At 42.1% G+C, this 26,303-nt stretch overlaps 1 protein-coding gene across 40 annotated transcripts in view; it reads left to right on the top strand.

The window, feature by feature from the left end:
• Window positions 1-26,303, top strand: part of RIMS2 (regulating synaptic membrane exocytosis 2) — a 433,065-nt gene that overhangs the window by 389,395 nt on the left and 17,367 nt on the right. For 36 of the 40 annotated variants that reach the window (XM_048508147.1, XM_048508154.1, XM_048508146.1 and 33 more), the window contains one exon: window positions 1,210-1,451. In XM_048508147.1, the coding sequence (XP_048364104.1) occupies window positions 1,210-1,451 (242 nt within the window). Of the gene's footprint in view, window positions 1-1,209; window positions 1,452-20,907; window positions 21,070-26,303 lie in introns of those variants that run through there. The other 4 variants (XM_048508170.1, XM_048508148.1, XM_048508150.1 and 1 more) reach the window with 3 other exon arrangements.

Here is a 26,303-nt window from a genome sequence, read left to right as displayed (position 1 = left end):
AAGGCAAGAGGGAATGGCTGTCCACCCTCCACCCCACTTTCGCCTGCACGATCCACGCATTGCTGGCTCCACCCCCACCCCCCCACCCCCCGCACTTTCTCCTGCACAATCTATGCATCACCGGCTCCAAAGGCAAGAGGGAATGGCTGCTTTCCCCTGCATGATCCATGAATCACTGGCTCCAAAGGCAAGAGGAAACAAGAAAAATTTACCAGGTCTGCTCCCGTAATGTTTGCATGGCAGCGGGGTCACCCCAGGATCTTTTAAAAGAACAGCCAAACTGGCGATTTTTTAAAGTCACGGGGCAAAGGAAAAATAGCGGGGCAACACCAGGGCAGACCCTGTGCAGCTTTGGGAACCGTGCAGACTTCCCGGCTGCACAGGGATATTTTCCGTTTTCACCCTGGGATATTTTGACTGTGCAAAAACAGCCTAAGGCCCCTTCCGCACATGCAAAATAATGCGTTTTCAAACCACTTTCACAACTGTTTACAAGTGGATTTTGCTATTCTGCACAGCTTCAAAGAGCACTGAAAGCAGTTTGAAAGTGCATTGTTTTGCATGTGTGGAATGAGCCAAAGAGAAAAATATCTTCTCTAGGATACCACAATATTAAAATATAGGGAACCACTGATCTATAGAAACTACAAAAGCCTTTCAATAAGAAGAAACTGAATTATCAGGTAAGATCTTTGGGCAAAAGGTAAATTGAAGGGTCAGATCTGCAGCTAGGATACGTGAGCTGATAAAGAAGCTATTCTGTGTATCATTTTTTTCTATTTCTTATGTTCCACTTTCTCTTGTTTAGCAGTAGATTGGACATCTGAATATATCATCAGCTGGTTAACACTTTGCTGTAAAAATATACAGATGTTAAATTCCTCAAATGTTATGGTGTGTGTCTCACATTTATACATTACAGAACAATGACTTCACAGTTTGTCATGGTTCACATAAATAAAATTCAGTGAAACCAGTGATTGAATACTTTCATTAAGAGATGCAATTATTTGATGAGAAAAATACAGTTAAGCACTTTAGCTGAAGTTGTCACTCTCTGCTGCTAACCAAAATTAACCAAATCTTCAGTGTGAATTAGTTGCTTTGTCCCTATCGTCCCTAAGCTTTCCATCTGAAACCTATCCTTTTCTGTCTTCTCCTTTTTACTTCCTTTTTTTACTTCATTGTTTATCCATCACCGGCTGACAGTGTCTTTACATCTAAAATGCAAAGCAGACAGATGGGCGTTTCCGGAAAGAACATAACTAAGAGCACCAGCATCAGTGGAGAGATGTACACAATTGAGAAGAATGATGGCAGCCAATCAGACACAGCGGTGGGCACTGTGGGGACAGGAGGAAAAAAGCGACGCTCCAGCATTGGTGCAAAGATGGTAGCCATTGTGGGTCTTTCACGAAAAAGCAGAAGTACCTCACAACTCAGCCAAACAGGTAGGAACTTAGATTTTATTTTTTTCTCCAGTTCACTGTTTCCCATGATACATGTATAAACATTATGGTTCACTTGTACGTATGTACTGCTGAAACTGCATATTTACTGATGAGATTTCCAAAAGGAATTAGCTGAGTGAGTTTAAACATTATTTTCCAGAGTGTTTATCAACCCACCTTATTAACTCAAATGTTCTTCAGATCGAACTGCTGTGGCTTCAGTTATCGTGCTCACTGGGCCACATGGAAAGTAATAATCTTTTTCTTCTCAGGAACAACATGACTTGCTGTGTTTATGTTCTGAGGGCCATTGGTTTATGAAGGACCATTGAAATGCAGCTGGTACAATTAACTATTTGGGTTTTTAATCTAAATTCATATTGCAACTTTCCACGATACATTGCCTTTGCTGAGGAATATTTGGCGTCAAGATTGTATCCTGTATTATAGGTACACTAAATAACAATTTTACTTTTCATTTCCTTTTATTTCTTTCAATTTCAATACATACAAATAATTGCATTTAACCTTCATCAACATTTACAGGTCCAAGTTAAACTACTCTTTAGCTTTTTAGGTGCTGTATGGTAAACCAGGTCTTCTAAATGGTCTGTGAAAGAGGGAAAGGTTTTTTTGTACAGATACTTAAGGCACATCCTTTTGAAGACAGAGTTGCACAAATAGCAAGAAACTGAAAATATTTAATTCCCTAAAATGTAAGTTGGCATAGTTTGAAAAGGAAAATGGGTACATTCATATGTGTTTACATATGCAGAGGTTGTCCACTGTGGTTGTCATCATTTCACAATTGAAAAGCAGTGCAGGTGCATATCTTCTTTGAAATCTATACATGCATATTATACTATCTTGTGCTTAATTTCTGTTCATAAACATATGAGAATTTAAGCATATAACACTGTTCAGAGGAACAAGACTTTGCCATGAGTGCTTTGAGATTAAATTGGTAAAATAGTGGCAAGAAATAAACAGAAACAGTCTTTAGTGTTCTTAATAGGGTTGTGTTTCTTGCAGTACAATCCGAAACAGAATTGTTCCTTTGTAAGCCTGTTGACTTTAGTGGTTTTAGGAAGGTGTTACTCTGCCTACAATTGCAGTGTTAAGACTGTCAAGTATGTTCTATTCAAGTTTTTAAGGTTAATTTTCAGTAATGCCATTTTGTTTCTACAGGTCCATATCTCAAAGACTCTCTTCTGGTTATGTGAAACTGTGTTGAAAAATACAGTAGAATTTTAATCAGTATTGTTCAATTGTAAATGTAATTATATAGTATTAAACTATGTTTGGCTATATTTATAATCAGCCTCTTCCTACATGTAGACTGCAGAATGGACAGGTTATAATTAACATAAAGCTAATTAACCAAGCATATGTTAAACTGAATGCACATAAGCAGTGCAAATTTGCATTGCTCTGAACATGTACAAATCCTTTAATATTTACCTCTGCATTTTAACAAATATTACAGTGCTACATGGCAATTTTTTCTGTGGAACTGCCTTGAGAGAGCCACTACTTCACACAGTAGCTTTAAGCTTTTCTGGTTTCAAAGTCAGTATCTGTATTTCAAGCAAGAATTCATGCATCTGGATTTGAAGAAGACTTGCATTACTTTGCCGTACTAATCCAGATTATTAGGCCTTTGTCTGGGAGGGAATTTAACAAAATATAAAACAACTGAGTATTCGCTACTGAGTATTATAATATATGTAATTCTCAATGCAGCTCTTTCGGTGGACACTTAAATTAATAGATTGGACCATGAATAGCCTAGACAGATGTTTCCACAAACTTGAGAAAAGGCTGAGGTGTGAAGAAAAATCTGAACCCTCCCCAAATAAAAATGCAATGGTGGATGTTAAAACCCCACAAAATAATAGTAACATCACCTACAGCTTTAAGAAATTAATGCCCTATGTAGCCACTTCTAAGCAAGCACATCAGTATTACTTGCCTTCAAAATATTGTTTCTGCCAGTAAAAAGCAGGGTGAATGGCAGAGTGCTTTCTAATGAGAGGAAGCTGAAGGCGGAGGGGGTGGGGTAAAGATAAGATTGCTGGTGCGAGGGAAGGAGAAAAGAAAGCAGGAAAGGGACAGAGGCTATTGGAGATGTCAGGGAAGGGAATGAGGAAATAGTGGGGCGGGGGAAATTCAACACAAATCCTAATGGATCCCCTGCTTGCATTATCTAATTGTGAATTTATTCTGTGTTCTACACAGAAACTAAAATGTAATTAAAATCTGCATTAAATTCATATAAATGCTGAAATTTCACAAATATGAGTAGGTTTTCATTCAGTATCATTATACCACCATAGACATATCTACCTTTTTTGTTTTAAAATGTTGTATTTAAGAGATGAATCATTTCTATTTCAAAGCAGACTTGCAGTGAGCATTCTCTCCACCTCATACAGTTCTAGATAAAATATAATTTTTGTGGCTGAAGGCTACCTTGTGAAATCATTGTCCTCTAATAAAGAGTTATGAAGAATAAAGATGGCACAAAAGTAAACTTTTAGTAGAAATTTTTACATATTAAATCTTTTCTTATTACCAGGAAGAAAGCTGTCAGTATTATTCCTTCTGGCTATAATGTAAAATGTATATTATAATCTTTAGATGCTGTGGAAGGACAACTACAGAGTGTGTTTTTCAGTCATTATCTGTTTATGGTATTAGCTGTGGATTGGGATAGAATACAGCACTGCCCTTTTCTGCTATCTGAAACATTTGCTTCATGAGAGCTTGTTATACTCACTGCTCTTGCCCATTCCTACAGGTAGTTTCTTATATGTCATCCTTAGTTTGACATTATCAAAAGCAATGAACATACCCTGCCATGTGAGGTAAAATAGGCCATAGTTTGAAACATAGTCTAAACGGTGATATTGTTTCCTGCCTGAACAATAAGAAATGTATTTTCATTTATAGTCCTTTCCAGTGCTACTCAGTGTTAATTATATAAACAGTGGAAAACAACTGATCATAAATTATGCCAGAGTCATTTTACGCCACATAAAAATTCTTGAATTCTAAATATTTGTACTGGGAAATATGTGCTCATTATAACGCTGCTTCTACTTCAGTGTAATGTGCTAGTTTCCTAATGTACATACCATCCAGACATTTATATACAATGGAGTAGAAAGAACAAAATCCTTGACATGACAAATAAAACTCTGGTAATCTATGGAGATAGGAGAGTTTGAGAAACCTTTGGAAGTTAATGATTTTATGGTTCCTTACAATTTAGGTTCCCCTCAACTACACTTTTCCTTGCTATTTTTTTTTCAGATCGTATTTCTGTTATATCTGCTTTTCCTACTAGTTTTGTGCATCATTCATTTTGACATGAAATTAATAACTACATTTTTTCTAAAAAAAGATATCATCCCACCCTAAGGTGAAAGAGAAATGGGATTAAAGAACAGTGAAAGTTCTGTAAACCAGCTTGAAACTGCCAAACGGAGCAATGCAAGTACTAGTTTGCATGGCACAAAAGTTAAAGTGGTCGCTTTAACTTACACTTTCTTTGTATTTTGGTGAACAAGTGAAACTGCAATTGCCTTAACTATTGTCTAGAATCGAACATCACTAAAAATAATAAGTAAAGCAGCACCTATGCCAATAAGAAAGGCAGCAAATCAACACTATAGGCAATAATTTCTACATGCTTGACAAATTTCCTAGATAAGTAAAAAATATGACTTTGTAAATTAATCAGTGACAGTCGGCTTCCACATTGGGTTTGTAGGGAAGTGCTTGGTGGCCTGGGCCATTGAACTTATGCTACCCTTTTGAAGGGCTTTTTGGCGGCAGGAAGGTTTTGGGGAGTTTTCCTCCCTGTCTGTGCTGCCGGAAAGCCCTCTGGAGGAGACGGGGTGGTGCTGCAGCAGCACCAGCCCAGGCCACTTGGGGCTTTGGTTTGGGTTCTCAGTCTAACCTACCACACAGGATTGTTGTGAGGGGAAAATGGAAGAGAGGAGAATGATGCAAGCTGCTTTGGCTCTCCAATGTGGAGAAAGGTGAGGTATAAATGATGCAAATAAATAATAAATATGGCTGACGGTTCAAATCCCCACCCAGATTCAAATCCCCACGTGCCCCATGGAAGCTTGCTGGGTGGTCTTGGACTAGCTGCAAACACTCAGCTTTGATCCTGGCTACTATGTGGATGAGAGACTTCCAAGGAAGATCAGGACTGTGATGCAGAGGCAGGCAAGAAGAAACCACCTCCAAATGTCTCTTGCCTTGAAAACCCCATGGAGTCGCCATTAGCCATTTTTCGCCAGTGTGGTATAGTTAGAGTGTCATGCTGGGATCTGAGAAATCTAGGTTCAAATACCCACTCTGCCATGGAAGCTTGTTAGGTGACCTTGGGGCAGTCATACACTCTCACCCATGATCTTAAGCAAGTATTTGGACAGGAGACACATAGTTAGCTAGATCTCTAAGGTCCATCATGGCATGACACATAGTTAGCTGGATCTCTAAGGTCCATCATAATTGTGTTGCTGAGGCAGGAGGGATGTGGAATTTTTCTTCCTGTTGTGTTCAAAGAGAGCATTTTGACTTCCATCACCTCTTTTGCAGATGTTAGGGTAAAACCCTGTGCCAGTGGTGGCGAACCTATGGCACAGGTGCCAGAGGTGGCACTCAGAGCCCTCTCTGTGGGCACGTGCAAAACAGAGTGCCCCCACACACATATCTCGGCTGGCCTGGAACCGCTGGGCTCGATTATTAGCATTAAACCTAAGACCTAGCTTTGGGGAAGCAGTGTAGGTAACCCTGTTCAATGCTGTTTAGTCCCACTGATTTTCATACAAAGATCTAGAGCACAATCCTTTACCTGGGAGTAAGCTTGGTTGCTGGCAATGGGGCTTGCTTCTGAGTAAACCCTCCTAGGGTCGTGATTCACCTGTTGGAAAAGTTGCACGGTTGCTTCAAAGCAAAGCCACCGACTACCACCAAACTTACTCCTAAGTAACGCATGCCTCAGAGCCAACTGTTTTTTCTAAACTAAAACATCAGTATTCAAGTTAAATTGCCGTGTTGGCACTTTGTGATAAATAAGTGGGTTTTGGGTTGCAATTTGTGTACTCGATCTCGAAAAGGTTCGCCATCACTGTCCTGTGATGTGCCAACTTAGAATCCTGTCACACTGTTTTCTGATCCTACCCAGTTCTGGCCATGTGCATGAATAGTTGTTCTGCCTTTGTGCTAGTGTTGCAGAGGAAGAAGCATAAATAGTAGTTCACGAATAGGCCAGGAAACTTTTGCCAAGACATTTTTTTCAATGTTTAGGCTGTGTGGAGTCTTTAAAGTTCTTAGGAAAGACCTGGAAATCAATACAAATAGAAGAAAAAACTAAGACCTTGAGTTCTGTGGCCAGGCTAAACTTTTTCAGGCAGCATGCAGAGAATAAATTCATTCCACGTCACATCAATCTTTCATAGTGCCAGCAGCCAGGAGGAGTATTATGGCACAAAGAAATACAGCTGTCATCCAGAGAGCAAATACTCCCTGTTTTATTATACAAACCAGAAAGGTTGTTTTGTTCAAGTAAAAGCACTACTAAGAACAAAAAATGTCAGGCTTCATAACGATTGCACGGAAGCGTCAAAGACATTTACAAAGTGTACTAAGTTAATTAGATCAATTATTTCAATCACTGAACTGGCATTCTGAATAAACACTACCCATCCTTTCTCATTCATGACTAGACATATAACAGTTCCAGAAATGTTGGCGTTTATAAGGGGAAAAAGCATGTGGCTTAGTACTCAGACAGCAAGCAGGAAGGCATTCCTTTGGAAAAGACTGTCCATTCATATGTGATGCAACATGAGGTGAAAGTCTATTCATAAAATATGTGAAGCCCAACCTATGTAGCTCTTATGGGTTAATATCCACAAGTTTTAACAAGTCAAGATATAGTAAATGCTGCAGTGCTGATGCTTACTAAGACCTACCCTCAATGGAAAAGTGTCTTATCTGTTCCGCATCAGCAGAACTTTCTAAATGATCAGATGTACACCAAGGCTAAAAATATGAGAGGCAAGTGAAAGCTGAATACCAATGTTTGGATCCCACCTAGAATTTACTTTATGTATAAAATGTATACCACACCTTTCTGTCCTCATCAGGCTCTCCCAAGGCTGCAGACAGCTTTAAAACATGCATAATAAGATCATATCTTAAAAACCATTAAAACCAAACAAAAATGCATCATTAACAGAAAGTCAGAATGTACATAAATTAAATGTAGGGCAGGAAGGAGTGATTGCTGAGGAAACACTAGATGAAAAAAAAGGCAGCAATAGAAGGGGAGAAGCAAGTCTGTCTAGTGGGAGGACACAAGGGAAAGGAGATTTTCTATTGATTTCTCTCATAAGGAAACCTCTGATTTTTCTCCCATTCTGTTGCTCAGAGCAATATTTTGGAGGGACATTTTGGGCACAGGAGGGAGGAATTGGCAAAAATTGGCCGTTCTCTTGCACACAGAAATTTTAGATGAGATCCACGTCCATTTTTATGGATGTCCATGCTATGATTAATTTGAGGCTAGACTGTTGTAGTATACTCTACATGGCTCTGCCCTTAAAGACAACTCAGAAACTCCAGCTGGTATAAAAGCCACAGTCCAACTATAATCAGGTGGAATGTGCACAACACTCTCATTCTGCAGACACCTCATTGATTACTGATCAGCTACTAGGAGCAATTCAACATTATAATGGGAGCCTGGCACCAAGCAGAGAAGCACCATGCGTGCGTGCGTGCGTGCGTGCGTGAGAGAGAGAGAGAGAGAGAGAGAGAGAGAGAGAGAGAGAGAGAGAGAGAACAAGCTGATGGCAAAACACTTTAGTTTTCTCTAGGTAACCAAGTAGAAACACCCAGGGCCAGGCTGCTTTATCTCAGCCTCTGACCTTGAGTCCATCCTGCATTCCTGTCTTTTGCTCTTTCTGTAGTGTGGGATAGAGCTAAGGGAATGGGAGGGGGGAAAAGGAGGGGGATTGATATTTTTGGGGTGGTTTGAATGTTCTAGCAGAACTACCTTCCCCTCCAGCCTATGTGTCCACCAATAAAGACTTCTAAACCTTCAAGTTAGAGTCTGATTTGGGTCACAGATCTGGAGCTTGACAATAAACCATAAATCCCACATATATGGGGCCCACATACCAGGACTATCCTGCTATGTTCTGCTGTGACAGCTGTGCTCATCTAGGCAAAGCCTTTTGAAGATGCCACCCTACAAACAGGTAAAATCAGCAACTGACTGTTCATTCTCTGTGGTGGTTCTCACATTATGGAATGACCTGCCAGTCATTTAGCAGAATGTGCAAAATATTCAGGAGGGTATTGTCAAAGGCTATCATGGCCAGATTCACTTGGGTGTTGTGTAGCTTCCAGGCTTCAGAGAATCCTCTGAAGATGCCAGCCACAGATGCAGGTGAAACATCGGGAGAAAATGCTACTAAAACACGGCCGTACAGCCCAGAAACCACACAACACCCCATTCAGGAGGGTATTTTTTATAAAGGAACCAGAACGATAATATAGGGAGAGTACTATAGAGTAATATCACAATGTTTATTGCACATACCACCCCTTTTTACTGCAATGTGCTCTACCTTTATAATTCTTCTTGTATGTCAAGGCCTACACAGTTTATTGCCATAGAGAGTTTTTGTTCCTTACATTATTTTTAGTTGTGTAATCCTAGCATGCCTTAATATGGATGGCCCACGCTAGCTCAAGTCAGCCGGCTCCATGAATAGGTCTACCCCCACCCTGGATCGGGCTGCTTGAGAACAAAGTGGCCCAATATGTAGACATTTCTGGGACAGTTCTTGTGCACGTGAAAAATAACATCTGAGTGGACCATAATCTAGCTGTAACCTATGATAACAGAAATTCCAACAGTGGCAAGTATCCACTAAATATTCCTTGGACATTTTTCTCTATAGAAAGTAGCCTGCACAACCTTTGACAGAATTTCCACTGGATAAGAATGCCAGTACTTTTATTTGGCTGGGACAGAGCATCACAAAAATTCTAGAATGCTTTATTTCTGATGGCCCAAATTGTTCACAAAGTATATGGAATGTAATTTTGCCAGATCACCTAGTGTTTTCCATTCTTTTGTATTGTTTATTGCTTAGAGTGTTCTTTTAGGAAGCTTTCTTTCAGCACTAACCCCTGTAATTGATGTTCTGCTAGGATGTTGGACTTCAATTGTTATTTCTGGAACTGTTGAATGAATTTTGCTGCCCCTGTTCAGCTTTCATGGAAGGGAGGGGCTGTTATTTAGCACATATTAATATGCTCATTTGAATTCTTTTGAATTTTTTTTGTGCCTTTATGAATTTCTGGAACGAGGTGCTTCTCTGAACAAGTTGCTTTCATCTTGCTTTACTCTATGCCAGCAGTAGATACAGAACAAAACCTCCCTGATAACCAGATGCAGTGACTAAGCAGAGTTTTGCATAAGGAAGCTAAGAAAACAACTTTAGAAAAATTAGAAAGGAAGCATATGCTGAGAAGAAAAGAATGTAATGTTCAGTGAATAATTGTATAAATGATATCTTGCTGTATAGATCAGTGTTGAAATAGTTCAATACCAAACAGTGTGGGCTTCTGTTCCATATGTTTATAAAAGCAAGGTCAGGAATTTTTAGTAATCACGTATTTTCTAAATATAGAACTATAGCTAGGAATCAGTTGTTAGACTTTAACAATATGTGATGATACTATCAGGTATGAATGTGTTGTGGTGTTAGTGGTGGTGAGGAAAGGAACTGAGCTATTTGCTCTGTCATTAATTGTAAGCCAGTGACTTAGTTTATACTGCTGGATCTCTTTGTAGCTTTTAGTACACAGATAGCAGTTCACAAGTTCACGAATTGTTCAACCTTATAACTGCAACTCCTCACTTTGAGACGCTGGTGCCCCTCCATAAAATGAGGTAGGATAGGAAAGGCAGTAGCAGAACAGCCACCCTCTGTAGAATAGACATCCAAGTAGCACCACTAAAGAATCTGGGGAGAATGTGAACCTGGGAAGATCTTGGACCTGGTCCCCAGCCATGTATCCCCAACTGTTTGGAATCCTGAAAGAGAACTCTGTGATTCAAGGTGGGACTGACACCATTGCGACTCAAGTTTTAGGAGGGACTGAGAAAATGAAGGGGTATTTTTCCAGGAAACTGTGTAATAATAATAGCATTTGTAAAAGCTGTCCTTCTCTTTCTTTTAATTTGTTTCTTGGCAATCTAATAGTTGTGCTGCTGTCCACCCTGTATATATTTAGGATCTCAGGAGACAGGAGATTGTGACATATATAGGAACTGCTAAGAAAGCATTCTTGGTTCTCTGCATTTGTTTGCTCTGTTCCCTCAAGGTAAGAAAAATAAAACACATGTAGCAGCCATCATGCTGCTGGTTTAGTGTTATGATCATAGTGCCCAAAAAGCTGCTGTTTCACCCAAATGCGATGCTAAGGAAAGATGACATGTATAAAGTATGCATTAAGCTAATGTACACACAAATGTTGCTTTGCCATTTTGTGGCTGGCTCTGCCGCCTGTAGCAAACATTTTATGGCAGCCATTTTGTGGCTCTGCCCCACATGCTGTGTCAGAATTTCATAGGTGCCTGCAGAGTCAAAAACATTGGGAACCAGTGGGGTGCTGCTAATGGGGATACGGGGTATCCCATGTCCTCATGCCATTTCGTCATGTGAGGGGTTGCTGGGCACCAGCTGGCTCCCCGTGCCCAGCCTCTCCTGTGGTGCAGTGACCCAGCCAGTGCCTGGTGCTTCCCCCCCAGTGCCAGGGTGCTGCTTGCTGGGTGAGGTGTTTGCCATGGCCACAGGCCGGCTCCTGCCCCCACCCAGGGAAGCTGGATAGGGCAGGAGATGGCCTACTGCCACGGCACCTGCCTGAGCGACCCACCACCGAGCCCTGCCCCTGGCCTTCCTGAAGGACCGGGGGCAGGGCTTGGTGGTAGGTGCCCAGGTGGGCACCATGATGACAAAATAGCCCAGGAGCTGGCCTGCTGCTGCGGTGCCTGCTTGGGCCACCTGCCACCGATCTCTGGCCATGGGGAGGGCAGGAGCCAGCCTGCAGGGAGGCTTGGGGGCAGGAATCAGCTGGGGGCAGCCCAGGCTGGTGTCGTGGCGGCAAGCTGGCCCAGGAGTCCAGGAGCCCCGACCTCCCTGCTGGTTCCCGTAAGTGGGGTACAGGGGGGCGCGGGTGCCATTTAGGCCCAGTACGCTGCTGTTGGGGACCTCTGATCTAGAGGATGTAATTATAAAAGAAACAACATGTTGCCACTTTAATGTATTTTATAAAGCCTATTTATGTCTTGGAATGAAAAGTGTTAGTACCAGTTTAGGAAATCCAAGGAGATCAGACTTCTCCACTGAATAAAAGCTGCATTTCGCAGAGCTAATGCTTCATTATTCTGTTGGCTGAAATGCAAATACTGTGACAAGAATTACTTCTAAGCAATAGAGAAAAAAGTACTACCCAGCCATTTTGCCAGCAACAAAAATGCTATTGCTACATACTCAATGTATTTAGTGAGAACACTGAGTACTACCAGATGGTCATAGCAGTGGCTAAACAAAGGTCAGTTTGAGTGATGGCTATGACGAACAGTGGCCTGTTTGCAAAACACACAGTCAATTAAGTGCTACCTTCTTTAGATTGAAAAAAAATCTGTATATAGACTCTTTCTGTGGAAGGAATTCTCTTTCATATTTTCTTTTGTGAAATTTGGTAGTGAGTAGATGCTATGTATTGCCACTTCCTGCAACGGTTTAGACTTTACCATACTAGGAAAACTGATTTTTGGATAAAATCGGGTGGCTAGGATAGGACACAGTTTGCTTTTCTGCTGGTGAAAAGAGGAGGAGGGAAGGCCTGTGTCTCTGAGGTGGAGCACACAGAAGATATTGGGTTCAGCATCTCCAGTTAGAAGGATTAGGTAGCAGGTGATGCGAAAGATCATTGTCTGAAACTTTAGAGAGCTTTTGCCTGCCAGGAACTGAATCGACCAACAGCCTGATTCAGTAGAAAGCAGTTATGCACTATGGCTGCGAAAAAGATCTATGCTAACTATCATGGAACCTGCATGACAATGGCCATGTGGGATGGGGGCTGTAGCTTGAAGGGGAAAGGAGGCTGCTGCTTGGATTCTGCCAGAGTTACCAGGCTCCTCTGTGTTCACCAGGGATTAGTTACCTCTGACCACATTCACTAGAGAGTTCCCCAAAACAAACAGAAAACTTTCTTAATGGAGACTTTGGAGTAAATTACATGTCATGCCACATAAATATGAGCAGTGTGAGTGCATGCCCTCTAGAATTTAGCCTAATTTCTCAGCCTTTGATAAAAGATGAACCCAGTGAAGACAATGTATTGTCGAAGGCTTTCACGACCAGATTCAACTGATTGTGGTGGGTTTTCCGGGCTGTGTGACCATGGGCTGATAGATCTTATTAAAAAAATATGCAACAGGCGAGAAGTAAACCAGAATGGAAGAAAGCAAAAGGATTGGCCAAAACCCAATGACTCGCCCAACAACGAGGGAAGATGTATTTCCTTATATCTTTAAAGTGAAACTTCCAATAAACATCATGATTTAAAGTGCATCAATACATAAGTGAATTCATTCATCAGATGTAATACATAAAGCTTACATTAACAAGAATAGTCCATTCATAAAAATATCAAATATGCAATAGCAGCTCATTCAATGCGGGTAAGTATAGTCCGAAGACGTCAAAGCTCTGCTACTGCTTCAAACCCAGTTTGCCGATAATTCTTCAGGACTACACCTTTTATTAAGTTGACCACAGGTGAATTGAATGTAATATGCACTTCGATATACCATGTTTCCCCGAATATAAGACAGTGTCTTATATAAATTTTTGCTCCCAAAGATATGCTATGTCTTATTTTCAGGGGATGTCTTATTTTTCTGTGTTCTGTTCGTTGGGCATGCTTCCAAACAAAAACTTTGCTATGTCTTACTTTTGAGGGATGCCTTATATTTCGCACTTCAGCAAAACCTCTACTATGTCTTATTTTTCGGGGATGTCTTATATTCGGGGAAACAGGGTAGTAAACAAGCGGCACGTAGCTATATCGGCAACAATATAGCAGCAAGTGAACAATTCGTAACTGTATCGGCAGCAGAACACCTGCGCGCTGAGGGTACATTTTCGAGCTGCAAATCTTCTTCAGTGTTTATACAACAGTTCTCAATCTATGATTCTCGGACCATTATACAGTATTGCCCAACATATGTAAGCATGGTTCTCAGAGAATCACTTCTGTTTTTCTTTGCAGCTTGAAAACGTATCCTCAGCGCACAGTCATTCTGCTGCTGATACAGTTACGAATTGTTCACTTGCTGCTATTTTGTTGCCGATATAGCTACGTGCCGCTTGTTTACTATATCGAAGTGCATATTACATTCAATTCACCTGTGGTCAACTTAATAAAAGGTGTAGTCCTGAAGAATTATCTGCAAACTGGATTTGAAGCAGTAGCGGAGCTTTGACGTCTTCGGACTATACTTACCCACATTGAATGAGCTGCTATTGCATATTTGATATTTTTATGAATGGACTATTCTTGTTAATGTAAGCTTTATGTATTACATCTGATGAATGAATTCACTTACGTATTGATGCACTTTAAATCATGATGTTAATTGGAAGTTTCACTTTAAAGATATAAGGAAATACATCTTCCCTCGTTGTTGGGCGAGTCATTGGGTTTTGGCCAATCCTTTTGCTTTCTTCCGTTCTGGTAGATCTTATTCCTAACGTTTCGCTTGCATGTGTGGCTGGCATCTTCAGAGGTGTACACAGAGAGAAGTCTGTTACACACTGTGTCCAGTGAGAAGGAATGTTTAGTGGGGTATATATTGTCCAAGTCCCAGTGGTTGGGTGGAATTTGCTATGCAAAGGTATGGTTGATTGCACTGTATTGCAGGAGGGGTTTTCTGTCCATTTACATTCGTATTCGCATTTGCATTCCCTGCAGCAGCAACAGTATTAGTGAATGAAAATCCTGTATCTGGGTGGAGTCCATTGTCCATGAACCTAGCATGCCCTTGGCCTTTGATTCTGATTTTTTTAGGTACAGTACTGGTAGCCAAGTTTTGTTAATTCTCAGAGTCTCTTCTGGTTGGTTCTCTTGGTGTTTGTGGATTTTAATGTCCTCCCTGTGTAGTCTGACATAGTAACCATCCAAAGATGCCTGTCACAGATGCAGGCGAAATGTTAGGAACAAGATCTACCAGACCATGGCCGCACAGCCCAGAAAACCCACAATAATCAGTGAAGGCAGTCTGATGGTTCACAATGCAGTCTTTTGTGCTGAATCCCAAGTTGTTCCCTAGGATTCCAGCACCCTCAGGGATAACTGCTTGGGGACTCAAAGTGCTGTGAAAAAAATGAAGAATAATGAAAAATCCCTTCTGGATTTTTATTCTTTAAATACTTAATTTTTGATCTAATTACTTAAGTCTTTTCCTCTTCTTGGTCTAGTAGTTTATAGACTGTAATTCACTTTTTAAATTGAACTTTGAAATTTCCAGGCTTTGCTTGAGAGAATCTCACTAGTTAAGTGTTTTTTACTCAGCAAGATCAGGAAGCGTTGTTCAACTGCATAAGCTTTTCTGTGATGGAACACATAATATATTTGTCTCTTTCTGCCAAGGCAGGATGAATCAGTTATTTTTACTCAAGATCTAGAACAGAAAAAACATAAGAAAAACTATTTATTTTATCTGGGTATGGCTATTTTCCTTAGGCTCTGTGGCTGGTAAGACTGGAAAGAGTATGATTTTTAGAAACTATTTGGATATAATTTTCTGCTGGATTTTTGCTACAGAAAGATTTAGAGTAGATCTTAAATTAGCACACTCTCCTGCTCACCTGTTTCCTCCTGTCCTTTTAAAAAATGTTTGAGTAAATTCAGGATTTAGCTGGGTCATGCGTCTCCAACAGGGGAAAAATGAAAGTGAATGTTTACGAGGCCAGTGCTTTTATATACTGTATACTAGCGGGGTCCGGCCATGCGTTGCTGTGGCTTATTGTGGTGAAATGGGAAAGGAACAGTAGCAGCAAATCAATTGCAGAGGCCAGCAGTACATGCTCATGCAAACACACAGCCTGATACTGTGCGATGTCATTGATGTGTGTGCCCGCATTCCTTGGGAGGGGGATGGAAAGGAACCCCTCACACACATCTAGGCTGGCTGGTCATGATCATTTACCTGGGAGTAAGTTTGGTTGGTGGCAATGGGTGTCGCTTCTGAGGAAAGCCTCTGAGGGGCGCGATGCAGCCATTCAAAGGATGTCACGGTTGCTGTACCGAGCTTACTCCTGAGTAATGCGTGCCTGGTTTTCTTAACAGTAACCACAGTATTCAGGGAATCTAGGGTGCCTGGCCCCTCCCTCCCGTCCCTTGCATGTCGCCTCTCATGCTCTTCCCTCCCTCACTTCTCTTCCCTTGCATGCCACCCCTCTCCCTCCCTCCCTTCCCTTTCCCTCTGCTAGGGTGGGTGGGTCATATCAAGATGCTGGGCCCCCTGCCTCCCCCCCCTTGCATGCAACCCCTCACTGTCTCCCCCCCCCCCCCTCTCTTCCCTTTCCTGCCCCCCCCCCCCTCCCTTTCCTCTCCCTCCCTCTCTTCCCTTGCATGCCACCCTCCCTCCCTCCCCTTCCCTCTCCCCTGCGTAGGTGTATGTGGCCAGTGTATGTGTTTCACTTCAACCTCCTCGAAAGTTACTGCCTATGTACTTGTTTTCACTGCTCATATCTGGCCATCTGAGTGAACACATTCTAAGCTGCACAAGCATCTCTAAAGGGTGACAGTTACATCACAGGCAGCTGCATAGTCCCCTTTCACTGTATGAAGCGAAGCCATGGAAAAAGGCATTTTACCTGGGCCAGGTGTGAAATTTCAGGTATGTGAACATCTAAAAACACTCTCACCTGGCTGACTATAGTGGCTGGGAATTTTCAGAGGAATTGGCCCAGCAGTTACTGAGTTATACTACCACTAACAAAAACACTGTTAGCTTTTTATATATATAGATGTATATAGATGTATACATTCAGGAAGGAAGCAATGAAGGAAGAAAAAAATCTCCAAATAGATCTCTACTGGATGTAGAAAGTGCTTCTACCTCTCTTTACAGAGACATAAGTTATTAAGCATAAACTGAATTTCACTCCTGTGCAGGATACCCTGAGACCTAACTGTAAATGAAATCCAACAGAAAATAGTAAAATTGATGAGAAAGCCTTTTAATATTTTTCTTTATATTCTCAAAACCCATTTACATTATTAAGTATACTCCATAGACATTTTCAAACTGAGTAACAGGAATGCTAGATAAAACCTAATTAAGAATACTGCCAAATTCATGGTTTTTTATTTAAATCCAGAAAAGGTTACCACAGATGGTAAAATACTGGCAGAAAATGTTTTTTTATTTAAATACATAAAAGGTTACCACAGAAGGTATAATACTGACAGAAAGCTCATTTAGCAAAAGGAGTGCTTTCATTTTTATGATATCCTTTGTTCTCAAAAATTGGGACTTCAAGGGAGGGGTGGAAGAAAGGTTGCTATATTTAGTCAGTGCTAATTGCTTTTTGACTAGGCTAATTCTTATAGGCCACAATTGTTTCTGGGTTTTGTGTTTATGTATTGCCAGCTTACAATCACAGTTTTATATATGATATGCATCTTCTGTCTGAATTTTAAGAAGGGATTCTTGAACACTTGCTGGTTGGATTCGCATTCTACTCACAGGTCATGGGCATAGAGTTGCTCAGCTGCCCATGAGGGAACTGAATTGTTCATCCAGCCACTACTCCTGACATGTAATAGCAGGGTTTAACACAGTGCAATTGGTAGTAGCACTTCATGCATGTGTAATCACCCAGGAACAGGACTAGAACTCAAGTGTTCCACTACAGAGAGAAACACCAAAACCATAAACCACAGGAGCAGCTACCAGAAAAGAGACCCACAATGGGCCTTTGGTAGTCTCTATGGATCTATTCTGTGATAAATTGCCTCTCTCCACACCCAAACCTGCTTGCAAGGAACAAGGCCCTTACAGCAGTATTATCTAGTACTGTCAGTGCGACAGTATATGCTAACTATTCAAGAGGTCCCAGGTTGTGTTATTGATGAGGGACCCTTCAAAAAGCCTCGCACACACGTCCAAGATAGGACTGTACTATGACCTATTCCAGTGGCTGACATATGAACTATCTGACAAATGTCTGTTTCATTTTGGATGCAGAAAACTTTTCACCTTGCCCAACCACTTTCATACCATCCAGATATACTTCTCCCATGTTCATTATATTCCTTTCCGGTGTCCACTAATCATTTCCTCTGCAGATCTGGCTATCATTTTTTCTACTCTCTTCTTCATGACTCTGCCATGGGACATTTAAAGAAGGGAGAGGTTAGCTCTGGAGGGATGGTGAAGTGGAGAAATCACTGATTCCCCTCCCCACTGCCCCTTCCCCTCTGCCCATTCTTTGCCATGTCACTGAAGACACAAGGTAAAGTACAATTCAGGAAGGGTCCCCATCTGCTTACTACCACACAAGTAGAGGCAGAGCTGAAACAGTCAGAGCTTTTATTGTTCAACACCAGTTGAGCAGTTGTGACAACATCACGTAGAAATTGGATTGCTAGCCTTGTGTGCTCCTGGGACTTTGAAAGCTGCAATAGGTACAATGTTCCTATGACTGGCTGTTTCATCTCTGTCTACTGTGCATTAGAGAAAAATGCATGCTCTGTGGGTTGGAATGGGTGCCACAGCTTTTTTTACCATTATAATCTTGACTGCTTGTAGACCTTATTCATGATTTGCAAAGCCTTGAGCAAAGAACATCATCTCCATTAGTGGCTACCTGCTTGCTATCAGAATAATGCAAAATGAGTGGGAGTTATAGCAGACGGTACTTGCAGCTAGCTCGTTTATAGGGTTTGATGAATGAGTAATTGAAATGGGTAAAAAAATGTTTTCAAAAGTGGCTTTAATAGAATCATGGAACAAAAGATACCACTTAACTGAGAGAATCATGGAACTGGGAAAGAGATATGAGTGGTGATGGATTAGGATTTTCATCATTCTGGTGGTCAGAGGGGTGTGTAAAGTTGCCTCTAAGGGATCAAGCTCTACAGAAGACAGTAGCATTTGGGCATCTCTGTGTAATGTGTATAAAGAGCTGTCAAATAGTTGACTTATGATGATCCCTTAGGGGTTTCAAGGCTAGAGATTAGGCAAAGGTAATTTGACATTGCCTTCCACTGCAAAGACTTCTTTGGTGGTCTCCCATCCTTCTTAACTTCTGAGATCTACGTCCCCAGCTCTCCATTAGAGAACTGTAATTTTAAAAGCTCCAAATCAGTGTCTCCACAAATTTGATCAGGCTGTTTTCAAATGTAGTAGTTGAGAAGATTAGCTGTCTTCCTTCCGCTGCTCACAATACCCCCGTGTCAATAGCAGTTGCTTAAAATATATTGTGGATATTTTCAGTACCAACTTTTTGATTTTTTTTGTCATTTTTGAAACTATATATTAACTCTTGTCAGTTTTTTGAGAAACTGAAAAAAATGCCTTTCTATTTCATATAACTAAGGCAAGCTCTCCCTCTACCAATCAGTATGTAGTCCCCTGACATTCAATTTTAAAAAGGAGTACTGTGTTGTAGTGGTTAGAGTATTGGTCTAGGATCTGGGAAATCCAGGTTTAAATCCCTTCTCTGCCATGAAAGATATTGCAGTAAGAAACTCAAAGTTGGGAATTCCTGGAGGACTGCCGACAATGCAGTTAGGTGCTATAGTGTCAGCTCGTTCAGGTCAGCGTTTGTGTGTGTTAAGCGCTGCCGAGTCGCTTCCGACTTATGGCAACACTATGAATTAACGACCACTAAAACATCCAGTCATTTACAGGCTTGCTCAAGTTTTGCAAACAGGAAATTGTGACTTCCTTGATTGAGTCAATCCATCTCATGTTGGGTCTTCCTACCCTGTTTCTCCAAAAATAAGACATCCCCTGAGAATAAAATAGAGGTTTTGCTGAAGTGCTAAATATAAAACATCCCCCAAAAGTCAGTCGTAGCAAAGTTTTTGTTTGGAAGCATGCCTGTTGAACAAAACACCAGAGCATGCAGCTATGGAGCGGAAAAATAAGACATCCCCTGAAAATAAGACAGCGCATCTTTGGGAGCAAAAATTAATATAAGACACTATCTTATTTTTGGAGAAACACGGTATTTTCTTGCTGCCTCAGAGGTGAAGCGAGGGGAAACTGTGCCCGGGACACACTCGCGCGCCCTGCACCCCTGCTGCAGCACCGCCCACCCCCGCACCAGAATGCCCCTGCCATGCCCCCTCAACGGCCCGGCCACACCTCTGCCGAGGCTCCGCCTGGGGCATCGCACCCATCCCCCACCCCATTGGCGCTACACCACTGTGCTGCCTTCAGCTTTTCCTTGCACTATTGTCTTTTCCAGTGAGTCTTGTCTGCCCATTATGGGATTAAAATACCACAGGCTCAGTTTAATAATTTTAGCTTCTAGGGAGAGTTCAGGCTTGATCTGATCTGTGACCCGCTTATTTGTCTCTGGCATTAGGTCAGTAAATACAAGCAGCTAATGGCATGAAGTATACATACCACTGTGAAGTTCTTGTTTATAAGTGTGAGTTTATTAGTTTATTAATTTTTAAAACTGCCTTTTGTGTTTACTCATTTTGACATAACAACAGTTTGTGAGGGGGGGGCTGGTTTGAACTCTTATCGAAGATGGTAGGGTGGGGCGGGCCTCACTTGCAGAGAAACAAAAGTTTGCATAACTTAACTTTGTCAGCAGCTACATCTTAATTTTTTTTCCCCTTACGGGCTTTGCCGCTGAAATATTTGCAACTCATGTGAGGCCGAAGCCTGTGAATGGTGTAGGATCTGTTGCTTTTGGCCATGCCCCTCCCCAGCAATGTTTGGAAAGGCGGGTTGTCACCCCTGGAAGGAGGCTGCACGTGGAGCTCTTCCAGGGGGAGAGCAAAGCAGAGGCCAGCGCGGAGTCTCTGAGAGGGTGCCGGGGCTGGCTGGCTGGCTGGCTGCCTGATTGGCCGCGCTAGGAGGCGCCCGCCCGCCCTCTCTTCACCCCGTCCCTTCCCGCAGGGAGCCACGCCGGCCAAGTGCCGCACGTGCCGGAGTCCGCTCAGCCGCTGCCGGCAGCCGGGGAGAAGCAGGGCGCGGCTCCCTCGAGGCGGCTGAGCCTCACAGGCCCCAGGGAAGTCGTGCCTGCTGCGCGTGCCGCCAAGACGCCTCGCCTCCTCCACCGCGTCCAAAGCAGCAGGAGGACCACCCGGTCCGGCGACGGGATGGGGCGGCAGAGCGCGGCCGGAGGGCGCAGCATCCCGCGCTCGCAGAGCCGGAGCAGCCTGTCCGCTTCCTTCGAGGCGCTGGCGGGCTACTTCCCCTGCATGAACTCCTTGCAAGAGGAGGAGGAGCGGGAGGAAGAGAAGACAGTCCGCGGAGGTGAGCCGCAGACTTGGCGGGAAAGCCGAATGCTGCTCTGGCTGCAGCCGGCGGGGAGGAGAGTCGAAGGCCGGAATTGGGGGTCCGCTTCAACGAAGGCGGGATGGCATTACTGGGGTGGGGGTGGGGGTGGGGGGAGGCGCCAGGCGGCTGACAATTGCCTGCCGCATCGCACAGAGCAAAAACCTGAATGGAAGCTTATATTTCCCCTTGTTATTGTCACAGTAACCGTGGCCTGCTGTATGGAATGGGAATTATAGGATATCACACACACACTCCGCTTCCAACGCGCTCTAAAACTACATACAACAAGCGCAGAGGTTTGAGTGTGTTTGGATGCCATGCTGATAGATTTTTTCCGGAGAACGCTTCATGTTCCTTGCGTTTCTTATTGCAAGACTGGTTTTTCAAAGCTCAATGTAATTTTTATGAGGCGTTGCATGATTGAGCAAAGTTATTGATTTAGTGCAATTAGCGTTTTGGAAATCCTCTGATTTAAAAGAAGCGTTCCTAGGTGTCCTTGCAAGCGCAACTCTGAAGTTGGATCACGGGCTCGTCATTATGTGCGTGTATTCAGTCAGTTTGCAAGACAATGGTTATTAGAAAGCATCTCTTTGGTGTTGAGGAAAAGTCTGGTTGATATAAAACATGATATAAAAAGAAGTGTACTATTGTGACTATCAAAGGAACTATGGTCTCTGGATTCAGTCTTGCCTCTGACATTAAATGACCTGAGTAGTCTGTTTTCTCATTCTCAGCCTTCCATGTGAGCTACAAAAATCATAATACTGACTTTGCAGGATTACAAGATGTGAAGTACTCCGAAAGTGCTATATAAACAAGAATTATTACTTGAACTAATTACAATTCTTATTATTTATATAAACTTGGATCCTTTTCTGCTAAATGGGGAAGCTAGACTCTTTCCTGTGACTGAACGAAAGCTTCTCAGTCCAAGATAACTGAAGGATGCAAGTCCGGTGCTTTTCAATGTCTAGAAGACATTGCATTATCTGGATAGGCCTTCAAAAACTCTGCATGGTATTTCAAATAGGGAGAAAAAGCCAAGAGAATAGTTTCTTTCCTATGGGCTTATGAGGTGTGACTCACCTCACTTCACACAGCTAGCCTACTTTTGACTCCATACCCCTATTCTAACTACATTCACAGGTCACTGTGTTTCTCATGTAACTAACTCCTCTTACAGGTGATCTTGGGGTGAAAAGATAATGAATCAAGACCTCTCCAGAGCAAGTCATTGACTCTTACTGCTCATGATTCACTGCTGTAGCATGTAAAATTACTAGATATTGAAATGATTATGGGAGCCATTATTGGGAATCTTGAGAGCAGGCTCTTGTAAATCAGGATTCTGATTTATTTGTTTAATTAAATATTTACATCCAGCTTTTCCCCACTGGGTACCAATCTAATTTTAGGCCTCCTTGTAGGACTAAAATTATCTTCCCCCCCCCCCCCCGGTGGATCACCTGCACCAGGTAATAGCCTTGTTAAGTCTCCTGGACCTCCAGGAAGCTTTTGTTACCATCAGTCATGGTATCCTTCTGGACTGCTTTATGGGGCTGTAACGGAGAGGCATTGTTCTGCAGTGGTTTCTGGCCTTCCTCAATGGTAGGTTTCAGTGCATGGTGATTGGGAGTTCTGCTGTCCCACTTGGCCATTGGCCTATGGGGTCCTGTAAAGCTGTACCTAGTCAACTTTTAGGTAAAGCCACTGGGAGAGGTTGTTCAGAGATTTAGGTGTGTGTGTGTGTGTGTGTGAGATATACACATATACACACAGTTTAGTTGTGATCAGTACAGATTAAATATAATTCACTGTACACCTGTTTCAGTACATTTAAATGGCTTGTGGGTGTTTTGTTTCTTAACCTATTTGTCACTGTTTTTCCTTTCTAAGGAAAATTTCCTTCATAGCTTTCCTGTTGCTCGAGTTGGCTGCCAACTAAGGGTTGTACATTTTTCTGAACTGTAGAACTACAAGTTTTACTCTGCTAATTGTTGAACTAATCAACTAAACCTTTAGTTGTTTAATTGATAGGGCTGATTGTAGAAAAAGAGGTAAATTAATAGGTGAAGCTAGCAATTAAGGGCGCATTTTATTTTGGTTCTTGTGTTATACTGTAATAGGGAATGCATATGGCATATCACAAATGTTGCAATTATATTGGGCACTGTGCTTATCTTGTATACTGTTGAATTTTCCATAGAAAAACCATACACAGGTGTCAAACTCACGGCCCTCTAGATATTATGGACTACAGTTTCATGCTGGCAGTGGATGATGGGAACTGTAGTCCATAACGTTTGGAGGGCCACGAGTTTGACACCTATTATACCTTTTGCATGGTAACCATACTGTTCACATTTTTTCCTCTTGTGCCTGTGTGCACTTGCCTTTCTAACCATAAATTCTACCTCAAGCAATTGATGACTTGAGTTCAAGTGGACTTGAGTTCACCAAAACTTTTGGTATAATAGATTTGTTAAGTCTTTAAGATGCAACAAGGATCCTTCATATTTTTGCTGTCAGATAGTGATCGTTTTAGTTATTAAAATTTATTCACAATGCGGTGGACATATGGCTGCTACAAGGATATTGAGGCAGAGGTGTTTCTGGAGTTCTGAGGTGGTAACTTAATTCCTAGATGCTGGAGGTGGCCAGATCAGGGTGATGGCACGGAAGAAGAAGGATTTATATCCCCCTTTCTCTCCTATAGGAGACTCAAAGGGGCTGACAAACTCCTTTCCCTTCCCCTTACAACAAACACCCTGTGAGGTAGGTGGGGCTGAGAGAGCTCCGAGAAGCTGAGACTAGCCCAAGGTCACCCAGCTGGTGTGTATTGGAGTGCACAGGCTAATCTGAATTCCCCAGATAAGCCTTCACAGCTCAAGCAGCAGAACAAGGAATCAAACCCGGTTCCTCCAGATTAGAGTGCATCTTGCTCTTAATTACTAGGCCACTGCTGTTCAGCCTTCTCCCCCACCCCCAGCTGAAATGGTCCTGGCGAGTCACTGCTTATAATCAGTGCATGTGACTTTCCCTGAGGGGCAAATAGCAGCTCGCCAGAGCCATTTCTAGTTGAAAAACAATGCAGGAAGAAGGTGAAGCCTATTTTTCCTTTTGTGCCATGGTCTCAATCCAAATTGGGCCTGCAAGCAACCTTGAATTGAGTTCCCAGTTGCACACTGCCAGAACGTGCCCACAGAAGCTCCCCTACCCAGGAGAGGAAAGTGACTTATAGTTTGTAAGCGAACACTTCCTTCAGTATCATAGAAAGTGCATGTATTAAAGTTTTGTAATACGAGTTTAAATTTAATTGACTGATTAAAAGCAAATGATTAATCAGTTAGTAATAGTTAATCATTTGGCAGTTCTAGCCAGTTGTGACTGTATTATCATGTCTAGAGGCTGTAACAATTCATTCAGGTTCCTTCTTTCCATTGGACCATTAAGGAAACTTAGCATGGAAAAATCTGTGATTGTCTGATCTATGATGAATGTATGAAACCCATGGATTCAACTTTGACTATATTGTATATGTATCCTGTGATAGTCGTTATCCAATACATTCATTCATTCTTCAAAACAAAATACTGAGCTCTTACTAGCGTTCTGTTACTTCGAAATGTGGCTGATAAAAGAGCAATAACTATTAAATGCAAAGTGGTTTTACAAATATTTTAGATCATACAAATCTGTTCTGGTAGAGATGGCACTTTCCTCCACAGCAAATAATCATTCCCTGACACAAGATCCTATAGTCTATCTTTGTAACGTTTTCATATGCCATTGTGTGCATCTTTTGGTTCAAGTTGCATGCCGCATTGGTACAGTAGCGTGAGTTGGATTACGGTTTACAGGAAAGACAATCAAGGAATAGGGCTAATCTGCTTTTGGGTAAGGCTGGGGTTTGCTTCCATTATAAGTAAGGCTGGGGCATTTTCCCACTATAACCAATTACATATTCAAACCTCATATTTTTATTCTCTTTTAATTGTTCACATAGTGTGATTGCACGGTTCACCGGTTGATATTAGAACAATGCAGTATAGAATAGTGGTGGGTTGTATTTACAATGAAGTCTGGCTTCTACATTTTAAGGCTGGCACCAATAGCCAAAGGAAATGTGTCAAGTGCCAAACTGATTTTAACCCCAGCCTAGAATATAGGAAAGCGAGTATTCATCTTTTGCACTTTAAAAAATACTACTTCAGCCCAGAAATTATAAAAAGAAAAATGCATTGGTAATTTAAGCATTGGTAATTCTTTGGTAATGCATTAGTAATTCTTTTCTAGACTCTACCTAAATACAGCTCAAAACTTCCATACAGGCAGGTGCCTGGCTATTCATAAAACCTTGTTATGTGTTCTGACATATATTTCACACACTGATGCCAACTCATATTCTTTTAAGAACGTATATGTTTAACTGTTTTCTAAGAGCCAAAATAATACGCTGGGGACATGATGGTTTTAAATATATAAAAAAGTGGTTAAAATCTATAACACATTTTGCAAGTTAGAAGTTAAATTTGGACAGCAGGTGAGATCATGCCAAACTCTTTTAATGCCCATTTGCAAAAAAGAAAAACCCCAAACAAACAGGTCTTAAACTAGGTCGGGTGCTTAGTATGATATTCGTTGGACAAAATTTGTCTCATTAAGCTCAAACAAAGCTTCATCTGAAATGTTATACATATGATCAGAACATGCTCTGTACTGCAGACTTGCACTGGATGGCACTTTGCATAACCCTAGGGGACAGATTCAGAGATTTATCTTTCGCTACCTGTAGGAGCATTCTAGGAGTTTGTTCTAGGCCAGTGATGGCGAGAACCCACCTATAGCCTTGGTGCCCAGAGGTGGATTTCGAAGCCCTCTCTGTGAAACCTGCACACACAGAGATTAAATCTATATAGAGAACGGATATCTAAACTATGAGCCACTGAACATGACGTGCGCGCACCGCGGTGAGCAGGGAGGACTCGGCTGGCGGGCCTGGTGCCTGTGCTCTGGGTGGCTGCTGGCCGAGGGGAGCGGATGGTACAGAGGAGGCAGAGATGCTAGAGAGGCACAGAGCCGTGCGCGTGGGACATTCTGGAGGCTAGAGCAGGCTGGCCCCTGCTCAAGCGAGTGGGGCGGAGGAAGAGGGAGCCAACCGGTTTTTTCTAAACGAAAACCTCAGCATTCAGGTTAAATTGCCGGGTTGG

Source organism: Sphaerodactylus townsendi, linkage group LG09 (genome assembly GCF_021028975.2).
Source record: "Sphaerodactylus townsendi isolate TG3544 linkage group LG09, MPM_Stown_v2.3, whole genome shotgun sequence".
NCBI classification, from domain to species: Eukaryota; Metazoa; Chordata; class Lepidosauria; order Squamata; family Sphaerodactylidae; genus Sphaerodactylus; species Sphaerodactylus townsendi.
Note: the sequence above shows the minus strand (reverse complement) of the source record. Positions and strands in the feature narration are given on the sequence as shown.